Here is a 17,508-nt window from a genome sequence, read left to right as displayed (position 1 = left end):
ACACATCACACACACACATCACACACATATCATACACACACAAACAACATCATACATACACACACACACATCTCACACACATATATCACACACACATCATACACACACACACACACACACACACACACACACATATCACACACACACCACACACACATATATCACACACACACACACCACACACACACATATATATCACACACATCACACACACAAGTATCACTCACACACACACACACACACATCACACACATATCATACATACATACACACACACACACACACATCTCACACACATATCACACACACACACATATCACGCACGCGCACACACACACACACACCACACCACACATCATACACACACACACACACCCCACACATATATATCACACACATCACACACGCACACACACACACACACACACACAAAAACCACCACACCACTCATACACACACACACGGCACACACACACATACACACGTCACACACACATGAAAACACACACATCACACACACACACACACACACACACACACGGCACACACACACACACACACACACACACACACACACACATACACATAAACACACAAAAACACACACATCACACACATACACATATCACCCTCACACACATCACACACACATATATCACACACACATATATCACACACACATATCACACACACACACCACACACATATATATCACACACACACACACACACACACACACACACACACATATATCACACACACACGCACACACATATCACACACACACACACACATCTCACACACATATATCACACACACACACACACATATCACGCACGCGCACACACACACACACACACACACACACACACACACACACACACACACACCACACACATATATATCACACACATCACACACGCACACACATATCACACACACATCACACACATATCATACACACACAAACATCATACACACACACACAGACACACACACACATCACACACATATCATACACACACACACACACACACACACACACACATATCACACACACACATCACACACATACACACATATCACACACACACACACACACACACACATCACACGCATATCATACATACACACACACACATCTCACACACATATTTCACACACACACACACACACACACACACACACACACACACACACACACACACACACACACACACACACACACATATCATGCACGCGCACACACACACACACACACACACACACACACACCACACCACACATCATACACACACACACACACACCCCACACATATATATCACACACATCACACACGCACACACATATCACACACACACACACACACACACACATCACACATCGCACACACACACCACACACATATAGATCACACACACACACACACACACACACACACACACACACACACACACACACACACACACACACACACACACACACACACACACACACACACACATATCACACACACACATCACACACATATCATACATACACACACACACACACACACACACACACACATATCACACATATCACACACACACACATCACACACATACACATATCACACACACACACATCACACACATATCATACACACACACACACACACACACACACATATCACGCACGCGCACACACACACCACACACACACACACACACACACACACACACACACACACACACACACACACACACACACACACACACACACACACACACACTAGGTCAAATTATCATCACACAACAAAAGAATGTAAATATTATTTTGTTGGAAATTTACAAGTGTCACAACCATCACCTAAATATGCTGCATATTGTTGCTATAGTTCCTCCTTGACCTGAAACTTGAATGTATGTTTCTACAGGTTTAGCAAAAATCCCAATTGACATGACTAAACATCAAACAGGTACTTGCCTCTTTATCTTAAGGAAGTGTAGGTAGTATATAAGTAGGAAGGAGGTTGCATCTTACCAGCATTCTCACAACTAAGAAGCCAAACCTGGGTAAGACACTTATACAGGTGTTTATACAGTCAATGTATTAACAGCTATATTGCTACTAAGAATAGATATGATATTGTATCTGTGTTCATAATGTGTGTTAAATTGATGTTATCTGCTGATCTGCTAATTACGATTTACGTGAAATTTTGTGTACATTTTTGCAATTACAGCCATACGTAACTTAATAAGGATTTGGACATTCAATTAATTTTATATAGTTCATTCGTAATTTCGTGTAATTTTTGCATAATGTTTGCATAATTTCTTGACAACTTTGGCAACCGCCAAAGTCTTCATACATGCTATCGTCACCGACGTATGTTAAAGAACAAGTGACACCCATGCTAACCTACAAATAAAAAACACATATATAAGTAGATAAATACTAGTTCTGCTTACATAACAGATGTATTGTACTGTCCACGTTAAGGTTCCTGTGAATTTTATAAAGGAAAGGCAGAGAATCCTATACTAGGCAGTTTCCATCTTTGTTACTTTTGACCTCCTAACATAATTTCCTCCCTCACTTTTTTCTCCTCTTTTACTAATTGTGTATTCATTACCTGCCCCCTTCCAAGAGTCCTCAGACACTCCCACTGAGGTCTACACTAGGAAGTGCGCTGTCTTATGTCATTAGGAGGGGGAACTAAAGGGAAAAGGATGAATATATTATAGATAAAAAGACCCCAGCATGCAACTGTTTGGCAATGGCACTTAAAAGGGCCAGTGTTCCTAAGGTATGTAATAACTCCAAACCATAAGAGCAGAAAAAGTTTTGAATGCAGAATTAGCATCTTTATCACTTAAAGAGACACTGAAGCGAATTTTTTTTTTATAATATTATGATTTGCATGTGTAGTACAGCTAAGAAATAAAACATTAAGATCAGATACATCAGTCTAATTGTTTCCAGTGCAGGAAGAGTTAAGAAACTCCAGTTGTTATCTCTATGCAAAAAAGCAATTAAGCTCTGCGACTTTCAAAGTCGTGGAGAGGGATGTCTTCTGACTTTTATTATCTCAAGTGTTATTGAACTATTTATTTTTTCTCTGCCAGAGGAGAGGTCATAAGTTCACAGACTGCTCTGAAAGAATCATTTTGAATGCAGAGTGTTGTGTAATCTGCACATATTAGAGAATGATGCAATGTTAGAAAAAACACTATATACCTAAAATAAAAATATGAGAATATTTTCTTTGCTGCTAAACTTCTAGTAATTATTCATAGTACACAACCAATTCATTATATCATTTTTTTTTTTCGCTTCAGTGTCTCTTTAAAGGGAACCAGAGAGGATGACACATACATACCTGGGGCTTCCTCCAGCCCCATACGCACGGATCGCTCCCACGCCGCCGTCCTCTGCTGCCTGGATCTGCCGCCACCGGGTCCCATCATTGCCGCGAGTCGGCGAGTCGGCCGGCGGACGCAGCCAATTCTCCGCATCACAGGGTGCTCTCTCCATACAGATACGCATGTGGCTGCCTACTGCGCAGCCGCATGCGTACATGTATGGAGGGAGCCCCTGTGATGCGAACAATTGGCCGCGTCTGCCGGAAGTGACGGGCCCGGTACTGGCGGATCCAGAAAGCTGAGGATGGCGGCGTGGGAGCGATTCAGGCTTATGGGGCTGGAAGAAGCCCCAGGTATGTATGAAATCTTTTCCTTTTTTCACCCCCCGTTCCTCTCTGGTTCCCTTTAATACACCCAGACCAGTTGCTGTTGAAATTAGATTTTTATGGTGACAATCCAGGGGAATAGTGGGAACAAGTAAAAAAGAAAAATTTCAAAAAAGACCTCATTTTTGAGAAAATCGATTTTAAAGATGCAAAGGGAAAATGATTTTTAAACTCAGAAAAATGACAGTTTGTGTATTTTTAAATTGATTTTCTTAAAAGTATTTTTGAAAAATTATTTTTTGTATTGTCCCCACTCATTTTCTTAACGTACGTAGCAATTTTGGTGACAATAGCATGTATGGGGGTTTGGCTATTAATCGCTAAATTCGGCATGAAATGGCACGAAAATGTCTCGAAATTGTGAAATGACGTTTCCTGATTACGTTTACAAACAAAATGAATTAAGATTTTTCCCCAAAAAATTTCCGTATGATTTTGCATCGTAATTGCGAACTACAATGCAGAATTATGATTATGCAACATTTGTGCTTTTCACTCAGTAACGCAACAATTGGCTCAGCTACTTCCAGAAATATAGTTTTTTTTTATGTAAATGTCTAATATCATAATTATTATTAATTTAATATAGAATATTCTATCGCACAGTTCAAAAATATTTTTTACAAATAAGATATTTGGACAAACAAGGGAAATGTGGATCAAAACACAGTTGTATAGCAAATCTTGTGCTGAATACACTTACATGACCCCACAGGCTTACACTCTATTCTTTTTCTCAACTTTAGGTATCCACCTCTCTACTCACCATTATCATGGACACCGTATCCAGCTGCCTTTTTCTGCTGTCTGTTTCACTGCTACTCTTGTCAACAGCATCAGCAAGCAACAATAGCAGCCTTTGCCCACTTTCTGCTGACATCAAAGAGTTTAAAAAATATTATGGAGTACTGAAAGAAACTATGGTAAGTATACATTTAAAAAAAAAAAAACTATATTTTTATTATTTTTAAATTCTGTTCTTTGTTTTTTTTTTTATTCACTCTACAATATGTATAATACGATACAATAAGAAAAAAAACTATTTGAACTGTCATTGGACTGGGCATTTAATAGGTACAATAACCCTTTGGCTACCTTGCCAATGTACCAAGTGAACCAGAGACGAAGCACCCTCATGTATTTTACCATATATATCAGTGGGAACATTAGAGAAAACACCTACCCTGCTCTCTGTTTCATTATTCACTGCTCAGCCTGCTTGTTAGTTACCAGCCCTGATAAAATCCCTGACTGAGCATTCAGTCTGGCTTTACTCAGGAATCATTATAGCTGAGTCTGTCTTCTCTGATGTCTTTTCAAGCCCAAGCCTGCCCCCTTGTGGCTCTGCTATAATGACTCAGCTATAATGATTCCTGAGCAAAGTCAGACTGAATGCTCAGTCGGGGATTTTATCAGGGCTGATAACAAGTTGGCTGAGCAGTGAAGGGTGAAACAGAGAGCAGGGTAGGTGTTTTCTCTAATGTTCCCACTGATCTATATGGTAAATGCTTCATCTCTGGTTCACTTTAGATGAGCCTGGAGATAAGTAGAAAAACAATGATGCATTACAGCTTCAAATACAGTGACTTCATAAAGAAAGGGTGACGGGGTGTTACATGTTCATCCCTTCCAGAAACTGGAATACCTCATACAAAATGTACAAACATTAACACAACAATTTACTAATGATTATTTTCATTTATTTTGCAAAAATCAAAGATATTTCTCAAAAAGTGCTAATTTATTTAACCCTTTACCACCCAATTTATTTAGAGGCTTACAATTGCTTCAGGCCAATTTGTTTTAGCACATCTTCTTGTTTCTTATTCGTTCCATTTCCTTTGCTTCTAATTAGTACTGCTGCAATGTGTGTTTATGGCCACTTGTCACTAGGGGGCAGTGTGAGACAATAACAGAGGACTTCTGCTTTTGGTTTCTATATTTTCGGCTAGTAGAGAGAGATCAAAGCATTCCAAAGAATTTACAGCACAACGTGTTCTGCCAACTGACGTCAAAAGCAGTTCACTTATCTCAAACGAGATAATTCTACTTAACCTGCTAATGGGTTAATGAAGAACGTGATTAGATTAAAAAAAAAACAGTGTTTTTATTATTATTTTCCATTACTCCTTAAATCTAATGCTGCCCACAATAAAACAGAAAAAATGGAGTATGTCCCTGATGAAAACAGTCTGTGTTCTGATCTGTATATGTATCACTGTTTCTTTGGAGGGCATACGTCTTTACATTAAAGCGGAATACAACCCTGCATTTCAACTTCGCTCTAAAACATTATTTACAGCATATTATATGCAACCAGCATTTTTTTTTACTAGACCAGCATTGGAAGGGTTACACACAGAGCTTTAAAGTTCCAATGCAGACGCATCCGAAGTTTAGATAGATACATTTAAGTAAACACAATGTAACAAGTGAGCAATGTGACTCACTCTCTCTGTGTCCGGGAGCTCCTGCACAGTCAGAGAGTGTGTCCAATTCACCACTTGTTACATTGTGTTTACTTAAATGTATCTATCTAAACTTCTGCTGCTGGGAGCAGGTTTCTTCACGGAACTTTAAAGCTCTGTGTGTAACCCTTCCAATGCTGGTCTAATAGAAAAAAAAATGCTGGTTGCATATAATATGCTGTAAATAATGTTTTAGAGCAAAGTTGAAATGCAGGGTTATATTCCGCTTTAAGATCTCTGAAATCAGTTGTACAGTCAACCAATAATTATGCTATGGAATTAAATATGAATGACACTCTCAAGCATTTAAAATCCCCCATGTAGCCCCAGGCTACATCTGCTATTCAGCGCTGTCCAAAATGTGACTCAAAAATGTCTGGAATTACAAGGCAAGAGGAGTTTAAAGAAAACCTGTAACTAAAAAAGTTCCCCTGGGGGGTACTCACCTGGGGTGGGGGAAGCCTCCGGATCCTATCGAGGCTTCCCCCGTCCTCCTGTGATATCGCCTCCACGGCGATAAATATTTACCTTCCCGGCTCAAGTGCAGGCATAGTAGTGGCTTTCCGCTCGGAGATAGGCGAAAATAGCCGATCGCTGTCGGCCCGCTCTACTGCGCAGGCGCAAGTCGCCTGCGTAGTAGAGCGGACCTGACAGTGATCGGCTATTTTCGCCTATCTCCGTGCTGAGAGCCGCAACAGTGCCCCCGCTGGAGCCAGGAGAGGTAAATATAGCAAGCCTTGTCAGGCTTGTCAAACCAGGATTGCGGGACGCTTCGGGGGAGCCAGCGCTGGATTGCCTGCAGCTACAGGGATGGGGGAAGCCTCATTGGGACCCCACCGGGTATAATACAGTCCTGTTTTCAGAAGCACTTTAATAGCCAAAAAACAGAGAGAGACAGCTTGCGATAAGGGTTTACTGCAGGAATCATTATTTCTGCTCTGTTATATAGCTCAAAAGACACGTGGTTTTAAAACTGCAACTGTGACAGAATGATGTAATTTTATAAATGTTAATGTTCTATTCCTTATCCGTAATACACATTCAATTCAATATACAAAACAAGGTATAGATCATTTCTTTGTGATAAGTAGTGATAAAGTTATTGGGGAATGAAAGGGAGAAACGCTGAAATGGGAAAATTCCTCTCGTCCATCAGGGGAAAAATACCCGTGGGCTGAAATGGTTAAAGTATGCTTTGGCCAATAATGTTGTGGTTTTTTTTTTTTTGTTTTGTTTTTTAATGAACCAACTTTTAATACACACAGAATATAATTAACACTTTACTCTTTATAATGCAGCATCGCAAGGACTTAATCACAGATGTCAAACTACTGAAAACGATTGAGCTCAAACAGATACAAGTAAGTAACCTGCTGTTACTTCTGGTGTTTCACCCCAGTTGCTCAACTTATAAATATTAACTGAGTTTTTTTCAAAATCAGAAAAATAATGAATTTCCTGTCCCCTTCTTACCCCAGCCATACGAAAGATGCTGCTTCCTGCTGCAGTTAGGAAACTTCTACATGTCCAATGTCTTCCCGGTGGTGGATTCAGCTCAGGTCCAGCGTCATCGAGACATTACTCACTTGGCCAATTACATGCTGGGCATAAAGAAGTCCCAGAAAGATTGTGTAAGTACCGGCACAGCAGAGTCTATTGTCTATCTCACCTCTCTTCCTTTTCCTTTTTATGTTAATTTTTTTGTGGAGGTGGGAGGGGGGGGGGGTTCTCGCCACAAAATACTCACTGAGCCTCCAGCAGCCGCTTTCCAGCGTTCGGGCACATCTCCCAGTGTGTCATGTGCCCCAACACGGGTCAAGTGACATGCCGGGAGCCTTACTCAGAGGACCCCGGAATGCTGCCAGTAGCCTGCTGGGAGCTAAAGAATCCCGCTGGAGGCTCAGCACGGTGGGAGGGGGGGGGGTTGGAAGGAGTGCTTTTTCGGCCAGTTCAAGCAACCAGCTAGCCCAAGCAACCGGCGGCGGCAAGCACTGGAGCCATACACTGGGGACTCTGTTGTAGGTTAGAAAATTGGGGAACCACCCAGAGCACTGGGAGGGGACGCACAAGCAGGGACTGATGTTTGCCTTAGCTTTGTATTAAATTGGACAGTACAAAGCTAGTGGCCTGGGGCTCAATGTGAGACATTAGCCCATGTCCTATTAACGTTTCTCCTGATTTTTTTTTCCATGGAGGTATTTTAAAAACCTTAAATAATATACCTTTGAAGCTCTTGCAGAGCAAGAAATGTTGTTCTGAACTTTTTATCTACTTTTTAGTACTTTTTCAAGCATTAAGTGCTGTTTTTTTTTAGTTAAAATAAAAAATGTATCTCTTGGGTGACAATTGAGGAGAAGAGTTGATTGGATAAGGGCCAATATTTCGTCTGAAATTTTGTTTAACATCTAAGTGCAAGGTGGTAGATCAGAAAAAAAATCGATAGGTGAAAGTTTAAAGGATATCTGAGGCAATCAAATAAATCTATCTTTAGTTAAAGAGACACTGAAGCGAAAAAAAATATATGATATAGTGAATTGGTTGTGTACTATGAATAATTACTAGAAGATTAGCAGCAAAGAAAATATTCTCATACTTTTATTTTCAGGTATATAGTGTTTTTTCTAACATTGCATCATTCTATAATATGTGCAGATTACACAACACTCAGCATTCAAAATGAGTCTTTCAGAGCAGTCTGTGAAGTAATGACCTCTCCTCTAGCAGAGGAAAAGTACCGTAAATAGTCCAGGAACAGTTGAGATAATAAAAGTCAGATAACAGCCCTCTCCACGACTAACTTAGTCGGAGAGCTTAATGGCTTGTTTGCATAGAGATAACAACTGGAGTTTCTCAATTCTTCCTGTACTGGAAACAATTAGACTGATGTATCTGATCTTAATGTTTTATTTCTTAGCTGTGCTACACATACAAATCATAATATCATCATTTTTTTTTCGCTTCAGTGTCTCTTTAAGTAGGGCTTCTTTCAGGCCCTAGAAGAAATTTGTGTCCCTCGTCGCAGCTCCGGGCTTCTCCTGGGTCCTGCTGGCAGCCTCTAAGGAGCGGCGTCCAAACTCTATCTGTCTATCTATCTATCTATCTATCTATCTATCTATCTATCTATCTATCTATCTGTGTTAATATATATTTACTAAATGCATTATGTCTTCTCTCTCACAGCATGTAGCACTGAAGTGTCCTTGTGGGTCGCACTCTCATAACCTCATGAAGAACTTTAAAGACGAATACTTTAAGGTACTACTTTCAGTGGCGTAGCTAAGGAGCGGTGGGCCCCGATGCAAGTTTTACAATGGGGCCCCCCAAGCACTCTATACGTAACAATTGATACGGTGCACCAAAACCTGCCAAGGGCAACTACAGTGTCAGAGGTGCAAGAAAAGGATGGGAAACAGTTTGTTAAGGATTACTACTATTCAAAGAATCTATTGAAGTTATTATTATGATCAAAGGACCAATAGAGAGCTAATACTGTAGTTGAGGGAGGGCCCTTCGGGGCCCCTCTGGCCCAAGGGCCCCGATGCGGTCGCTACCTCTGCAACCCCTATTGCTACGCCCCTGCTACTTGTCTTGAATGATATTGAATGCATAGAAACTGTATAGTGGCTACTGTCTGTTGCTCTTCACTCGCTGCATCAAGTGCCAATTACTATTAACAAATGGCAATCACTATTTACATAGTTCCAGCTGTCCAATTGTGGTCTCCACCAATGTAGAAAAAGGCACTCCACAGGCTCCAAACTTGCGTTAGTAATTTATTGAGCAAGACACATTACATGTTACAAGTCTCCTGACCCTTCCTCAAATGACTCTTTCACACTTGTAGTGTGTCTTGCTCAATAAATTACAAACGCATGTTTGGAGCCTGTGGAGTGCCTTTTTCTACATTGGTGGAGTATCTGTTTGGCAGGAGTGGTGTACCTGCAGAGAAAGAGCACCGGCATTTGCTACCTACATCAGGTGAGCCTAATCTGAGCACCAAGGTGAAGATTGGATCCTATTGCGGTCTCTCTACTTTCTGATGCTGATCACTCCTAACAAATGCACATCACTACCTGACGATCACCGCTACCACCTGTCAATACAACCTAATATCAGTCACTATGACATAATGCCAATCAATAACAACTAATGTGACTTACCACTACCTAAATCGTCCTACACATGTACAAAGCATGTTGTCAGAAAGGGATCGGTACTCTATCCCTTGGGAAGCAATGCAGGGTCAAAGCTGTACAGCAATCAATATACCTCTAGATCACGTTGCAGCTCAATGCTGATTCGGAGAGCTTTAGCAGGTGAAAATCCTCCAGGCAGGTACACCACTCCTGCCACCACACAGGGTACTATAGCAAATAGAAGGAGGCACCTCCGCTGGCTTGAAGTAGCGTTCAATTTATTGCATCTCTTGCACACTACATGTTACGGGCAGAGCTCCCTACACCATCATCAGCAATTTATACACTTCTTGTTAGGCAGTCCTCACATAGGTACCACCCTTCAGGCAGGGCTGTACCATTTACAAGGCTGTACAAATGTCGCTAGCCTGCAGGCTAGTGATGCATAGATTTGCTGGGAAGGTAATGGCCGATGGAACGAGTGGGATGAAGAATGACCTTGGCCAGCAATTGGCCAAGTCAGTCCACCAAGCAGATTGCACGCTGACACACTTGGGGGGAAGGAGCAATGGGACCACTGTTGACACACTATATTTTCAGCAGAGACCGTCATGATCGCCCGAGTTTAATCTAGTGTGTGTACGTAGCTTAGAGCTAGATGATGTTACCAAAAGCCAATCAGTTTGGTCTAACTAATGCTATTAAGTTTCAATTAGTGTTTCAATGTCCAGTAGGGCCGGGTTTACCATAAGGCACTGTAGGCATGTGCCTACAGGCGCCTGATGATGTAAAGGCAGTCCACTCCCCTCCCCGAGTTCCTCCCTCCTTATCTATGCAAGTGGAGTGTAAATGAGAGGTTACTCATCTAGCTCTCGGCATTCCACTGGCCAGATCTCCTTTCAGTCAGGGGCACCTCAAGCTACTTAACCTCCCTAGCATTACGATTAATTGCTGCGCACAGCCACGGGAGGGTTTTTATAGTTATTTTTTTTTAACATGTAGCTAGCCTAGCGCTAGCTACATGCTTCCCCCCTCCCTTCGCTTTCCCACCCACCTCTCTGATCGCCGCTGGTGCAAATACCCAACAGGAAATCCCATTTTGAACGGGATAGCGCAGCCTGGGAGTAATTGGCCAGGATGCGCAAGGGGTCTGCGGGGGGGCCCTCTTTTGCAGCGGGTAGCAGCGGATCGGCGGCGAGCGGCGGCAATCGCAACAAACACGCAGTTTGGAAACAAAAAATTATGCTAATCGCCCCACCGGGGCCTGAGCAATACACCGCAGCATTACTGGACGAGCTGAGCTCGTCCGTAACGCCCAGGAGGTTAAAGGAACACTATCGATCTACATATTTTTTCAATTGAGATAGGAATTGTTTGGGAAGTGCTGCTAAGTACCGGTGTACTGCATACATTTCACTGGCAACCTCTTTGTTTACTGTTATCAAAATACTTTCAAACTTTACTGATGCCAAAACTGACGGCTGACTGAGCCATGAGGAGAGGGGAAATTCCCCTCACGCTTGATCAGTTAACCCTGTGTGCAGAGCAGGGACAAGGTCCTACAGCACCCAAGGCTGAGACACCAAAGTGTGCCCCTCCAAGGGGGTCACAGGGCCCACAACCTCCCCAACACCTTAATATCTAGTTATCTGGCTTGCAGTCACTGCTATGTATCCCCTTTTCTTATTTCTTTCTGCTTCATACACAATTAGGAATGACAGCTGAATGAATTTTGCGCCCCCTTCAACACTGCGCCCTGAGGCTGGAGCCTCTCCAGCCTATGCCTCGGCCCGGCCCTGCCTGTGTGTAACTGTGTGTAAAAGAGAGAGAAAGCTCACAGCATTTCATACTGTTTTTGCTTTCTGAGAAAAATACTCTGTAGTCTGATATGCAACACTGGCTGTGCATTGAAGCAGACACCCCTTCTGCAGTTGATTTGTCCCAATACAGCTACATCCTACTCTCAATAAATTACAGCTTTTGCCTCTGATATTTAACATGAAAAGTAGGAAAATGTTTACACAGCTACTTAGATATTATTTGCACACTGTCATTTTAGAACACTTGGGCATTGATAGTATTCCTTTAATACTGAGGGTACCTCTAGCTACCTAATACCCAAGAGCACCTCTAGCTACTTATATTGGGGGTTCTTCTGGCTACCTAATACTAAGGGGCACCGGTAGCTACCTATGACGGGCAAGGGAAGTAAGGGAGAAGTGACAGCTGGGTCAGCCAGCACACTTGCGGTGCAGTTGGGCGGGGTTTGTAGATTCTTGGAGAGTGAGGTCTAGGGGAGCCAGGACATCTGTGCCTATATGTCCACCCTCTCTCTGAAATCCTGACCCAGACTAGGCTTTATCAGAATCATAATTAACAATGGACTTTTTTTTGCAGATGGAAACAGGAGCTGCTGCTATTAAGGCGGTTGGTGAACTGAACATTCTCTTCCACTGGATAGAGAGCAACCATCACAGCCAATAGGAATCTCCCAGCACCGGCCCCTTGCCTTATTGATTTTTGATAATGTATTTATTGACAGCGCATTTTGTTGTACAACTGTTATCTGTCCATGTTTATTTTCTATTACGTAAAGATTTCTAATTGTCATTTATGCGTTATATTATATTTCTATATTTTCTAAATATTTAAAATATATTTATATATTTAAAATATGAATTGTTATCTATGTATACGTTACAGTGAAATGTTATGTGTAAATACATATACTGTATATATACATATATATCTTGCACATGTATTGTATTTATATATTTTGTACTGGTTTTAATTATTCTATTTTCATATAAATGAGTCACATTTATTGTGTTCATAAAATATTTTAAATAATTTTATTTTAAATTATTATTGTATTTTGATTCATAAGTGAAACGCATTAAAAAATAAATGCACCTTTATTATATTTATATATTTTGTACTATTTTAAATTATTTAATTTTCATATGAGTGAGTTTATACATATGCATATACAGTATATATATATATATATATATATATATATATATATATATATATATATATATATATATATATATATATATATATATATATATATATATATATATATCACATTTATTGTATTTATTAAATATTTCATAAAATTGTATTTACAATTATTATTATAATTTTTTATAATTATTATTATTATTGTATTTTGATTCATAGATACATGAAACACACACGTTAACATAGATATGCATATCCAATTATTTTTTGACATGCATTTATGCAATATAGGATTACATTTCATGCATTTTTTGTTTGTTATTTATGAATATGGTGCTGCACATTTATTGGAAATTGACCTTTACTGCCTTTTGGAATATTTATAACGTATTTTACATTATTTTGTATTTTTGTGTTTTGCTACATTTGAATAAACGCATACTATGTTATTTAATGCTATGGTGTATGTATGAAATTCTTTATACTACAGTTGGTGGCAGCTCCAGCTATAACATTTTATGGGGGCACAAAGGGGGCACAATGGCTGACTGGTGGGGGATCAAAATCAATGTGTGTATAGTGAGCTTTAGATATTTTTTTTGCTTAACTCAGTGATAAAATGATGTCTAGCTAGTTCAGCAATCCTGATTCAAAACTTCCTGTCTGTAAAATACAAGATCTAGTTTATTGGCTAATTAAAAAGAAATACAGTAAGCGCTCAGCTTGTAAGCCTTCTTTAGGCTCTAGTCCCGTTGACTGACAATGTTAGAATATGCAATCAGAATATAAGTGTCATCCAGATACATTGATTACAAGGGATTTTGCAAGGATTGTGAGGTATTTATGGCAAATAATGTAGATAAGACCCATGGTTGACTTAACGCCTACAGACCCTGTCCTGGGGAAACCTGTAAACAGATAACTGTTTGTTACTGAGCAGGGGGGGGGGTGCAAAGTGATCCTCCGAGGGGTAGTGCCCCAGCGTGTCTCAGTGTAGTACTGCCCATGACTACTACAGTATGTATGCCTTTTTGTTATATAATATATCACCAGAAGCAGAGATAATAAACGTATAGCTGCAGTGAAAAGAAGAGGCGTGTCACTGTAATACCTTTAAATATTTTTTTTTTCTCTGCATCTGATTGGACGCTTGAAATCAACACAGCTAAGTTTTATTGCACACTTGAAATTTGTAATCCAACTGCCATGTTGTTACAATCTACCGTGTCAGTCTGACTGTGTGTGGCCAGAATTAGGTTGTGTAAACCCTTGCAATTTAGATAACTCCAAAAGTTAAATGCCAACTGAAGTGAGAAGAATATGGACGCTGCCATATTAATTTCCTTTTAAACAACACCGGTTGCCTGGCAGCCCTTCTGATCTATTTGGCTGCAGTAGTGCCTGAACACCACCAGAAACAAGCATGCAGCTAATCTTGTCAGATCTGATAATAATGTCAGAAACACCTGATCTGCTGCATGCTTGGTCAGGGGCTATGACTAAAAGTATTAGAGGCTGAGGATCAGCAGGGCTGACAGGCAACTGGTATTGATTACAAGATAATAAATCTGTCTGTGTGCCATTTTTTCATCTTCAAGGTGTGCACAGGTGTCCCAGATGGTCCTATCTACTCAAAAACCATGTTTGGTGCATGAATAGGTAAACTCAACCTACTAACTAACTAAACTAAAGTAAGGCGAGCCAATGAATGGCACTATAATAAAACAGCGACTATAAAGACTACCACCCCACAGTCCAAGTTCACTTGGATCCAGGGGCGTTCCGTCCATTGGGTGCTGGGGGCGTGGCGTACCAGTCTCCATAGCCACAGGTCACAGGTCTCCGCCTTCAATGTTGCTCACTGTGCTTCCTGATTAGCGGAAGCACAGTGAGCGGCATTGAAGGCGGAGACAGGAGACATGTGGCACATGACGGTGACGCAGCGCTCCAGCGCCTGGAACGCAGAAGTCAGGTGAGTTATTCGACACACGCCCGCCGGCCGCCGCACCTGCTGCATCTCTGGAGGGTGCAGACGGAGGGGTCAGAGGTAAGGGGAGTCTGCTCCCCTCTCCCAGCCGCTGTCCCCGCGGCCCTTTCTTCTTGCGCTGCTTCCCATACTGGGGCCAACTATACTACCTATACTGGGGTAACTATACTAGCTATACTGGGGTAACTATACTACCTACACTGGGGGCAACTAAACTAGCTCTACTGGGGCAACTATACTACCTATACTGGGGGCAACTATACTAGCTATACTGGGGTAACTATACTAGCTATACTGGGGTAACTATACTACCTACACTGGGGGCAACTAAACTAGCTCTACTGGGGCAACTATACTACCTATACTGGGGGCAACTATACTAGCTATACTGGGGTAACTATACTAGCTATACTGGGGTAACTATACTACCTACACTGGGGGCAACTAAACTAGCTCTACTAGGGCAACTATACTACCTATACTGGGGGCAACTATACTAGCTATACTGGGGTAACTATACTACCTACACTGGGGGCAACTAAACTAGCTCTACTAGGGCAACTATACTACCTACACTGGCTGCAACTATACTAGGTATACTGGGGCAACTATACTATCTATACGGGGGGCAACTATACTACCTACACTGGGGCAACTATACTATGTATATCAGTATAACTATACTGGGCTGACTATACTACTTATACTGGGGCAACTATGCTACCTATAATGGGAGCAATGATACTAGCGATACTGGGGTGACTTTACTAGCTATATTATTATCTATATATATAATAGAGTAAGTGCCTCAACCTTCGAGCAAGAAGAAGAAGTACTTTGCATGAGAAAATGTATGCGTGCTCAATCACCAAGTTTTAGGCTTCTTTTCCACGGACTGTTGAGCTGTGTGCTCAGCAAGCAGTTACCAGGCAGCAGTAAGCAGTTACCAGGCAGCAGCAAGCAGTTACCAGGCAGCAGCAAGCAGTTACCAGGCAGCAGTGAGCAGATACCAGGCAGCAACAAGCAGTTTCCAGGCAGCAGCAAGCTGTTACCAGGCAGTAGTGAGCAGTTGTAAGAGTTTGAGAGGCATGTTACTGCCTATCAACTGTCCGTGGAAAAGAGGCCTACCCTAGCAAGTCTGGCTTTGCAAATCTGGCCTAATTGGCTATTCATGAGGCAATGCTCATGCAAATATGCATTTGCTTTTGCATGCCAAACTATGCAGGGTCAAAAAACCAATACTGCAAAGCAGTCGCCCTGCTACATGCCAGTGATGAGCGAAAATGCAAAAATTTGTTTCGATAAATTTTTACCGAATTTTCGCCTAATTTCGTTTTGACAGGCAAATTTTCCATCTAATTTTTTCACGTTAATTTTCGCCTAAGGCCAGTCATTTTCGCATTACTTGCGTATGATTGCGGACATTTTCCACATAAGGGCATTAGCGCCCGCATTCAGAGAAGTTCCTTGCGCATTATTGCGGGCATTTTTCCATATAAACGTCCGCAAAGATTGAATTTCCATGCGGATTATTGTGGACATTTTTCCGCATAAGGGCATAAGCATCCGCATACAATGAATTTTCGATGCTGGTCGAAAACGCAAATATTTCTGAAGATTTTCGTTAAAAAATTCGCCAAAAAACGAAAACAGGATTTTCGAGGCGAAAATTCGCAAGCAACACTGCTACATGCTACATTAGCACTATCCAGGAGCGCCACGGGGAGGATTCCCAATGCCCCCCTTTTATACAACCGGGGGGACCACAGGGTCCCAGGCTCTCTCACTGCCTGGGAACCACAGCGACACCCCGGAGGGGGAGGCGCAGGCAACTCCCCCCAAGCGTGGCCAGCGTCGGGGAGAGCCGTCCACACCCACCTCCCAATATTAAAAACAGGCACTTACCTTAACGTCCATTGCGTTCTGCTACATGCGCATTAACTTGGGGGCACCACATAAGAAAGGAGTGAAGCATGGGTCACCCCGAGCTTTAGAGCTCAGGGCTGGCTCACATACAGCACTCCGGGGGGAAGGGGGGGGGAGGACAGGTGCAGACAACTCACTCCAGGGCTCACACCACCGGAGCAAGCCATCCACCACCTGCCTCCAAAGGATACAAACTGCAAAAAATGCTTTCCATGAGAAAATTAATGCGCATGTAGCAGAACGCAATGGACGTTAAGGTAAGTGCCTGTTTTTAATATTGGGAGGTG

The 17,508-nt window shown here is 41.7% G+C and overlaps 1 protein-coding gene across 1 annotated transcript in view; it reads left to right on the top strand.

Annotated features, from left to right (window-relative positions):
• LOC137522270 (interleukin-20-like) overlaps window positions 1-12,825 on the top strand; it is a 26,969-nt gene extending 14,144 nt beyond the window's left edge. Inside the window, exons 2-6 of the mRNA XM_068242298.1 lie at window positions 4,572-4,660; window positions 7,504-7,566; window positions 7,684-7,836; window positions 9,386-9,460; window positions 12,739-12,825. Coding sequence (XP_068098399.1) covers window positions 4,572-4,660; window positions 7,504-7,566; window positions 7,684-7,836; window positions 9,386-9,460; window positions 12,739-12,825 — 467 coding nt within the window. The remainder of the gene's footprint in view (window positions 1-4,571; window positions 4,661-7,503; window positions 7,567-7,683; window positions 7,837-9,385; window positions 9,461-12,738) is intronic.
• Window positions 12,826-17,508: the final 4,683 nt, after the last annotated feature.

This window comes from Hyperolius riggenbachi, chromosome 6, assembly GCF_040937935.1.
Source record: "Hyperolius riggenbachi isolate aHypRig1 chromosome 6, aHypRig1.pri, whole genome shotgun sequence".
In the NCBI taxonomy this organism is placed as follows: Eukaryota; Metazoa; Chordata; class Amphibia; order Anura; family Hyperoliidae; genus Hyperolius; species Hyperolius riggenbachi.
Note: the sequence above shows the minus strand (reverse complement) of the source record. Positions and strands in the feature narration are given on the sequence as shown.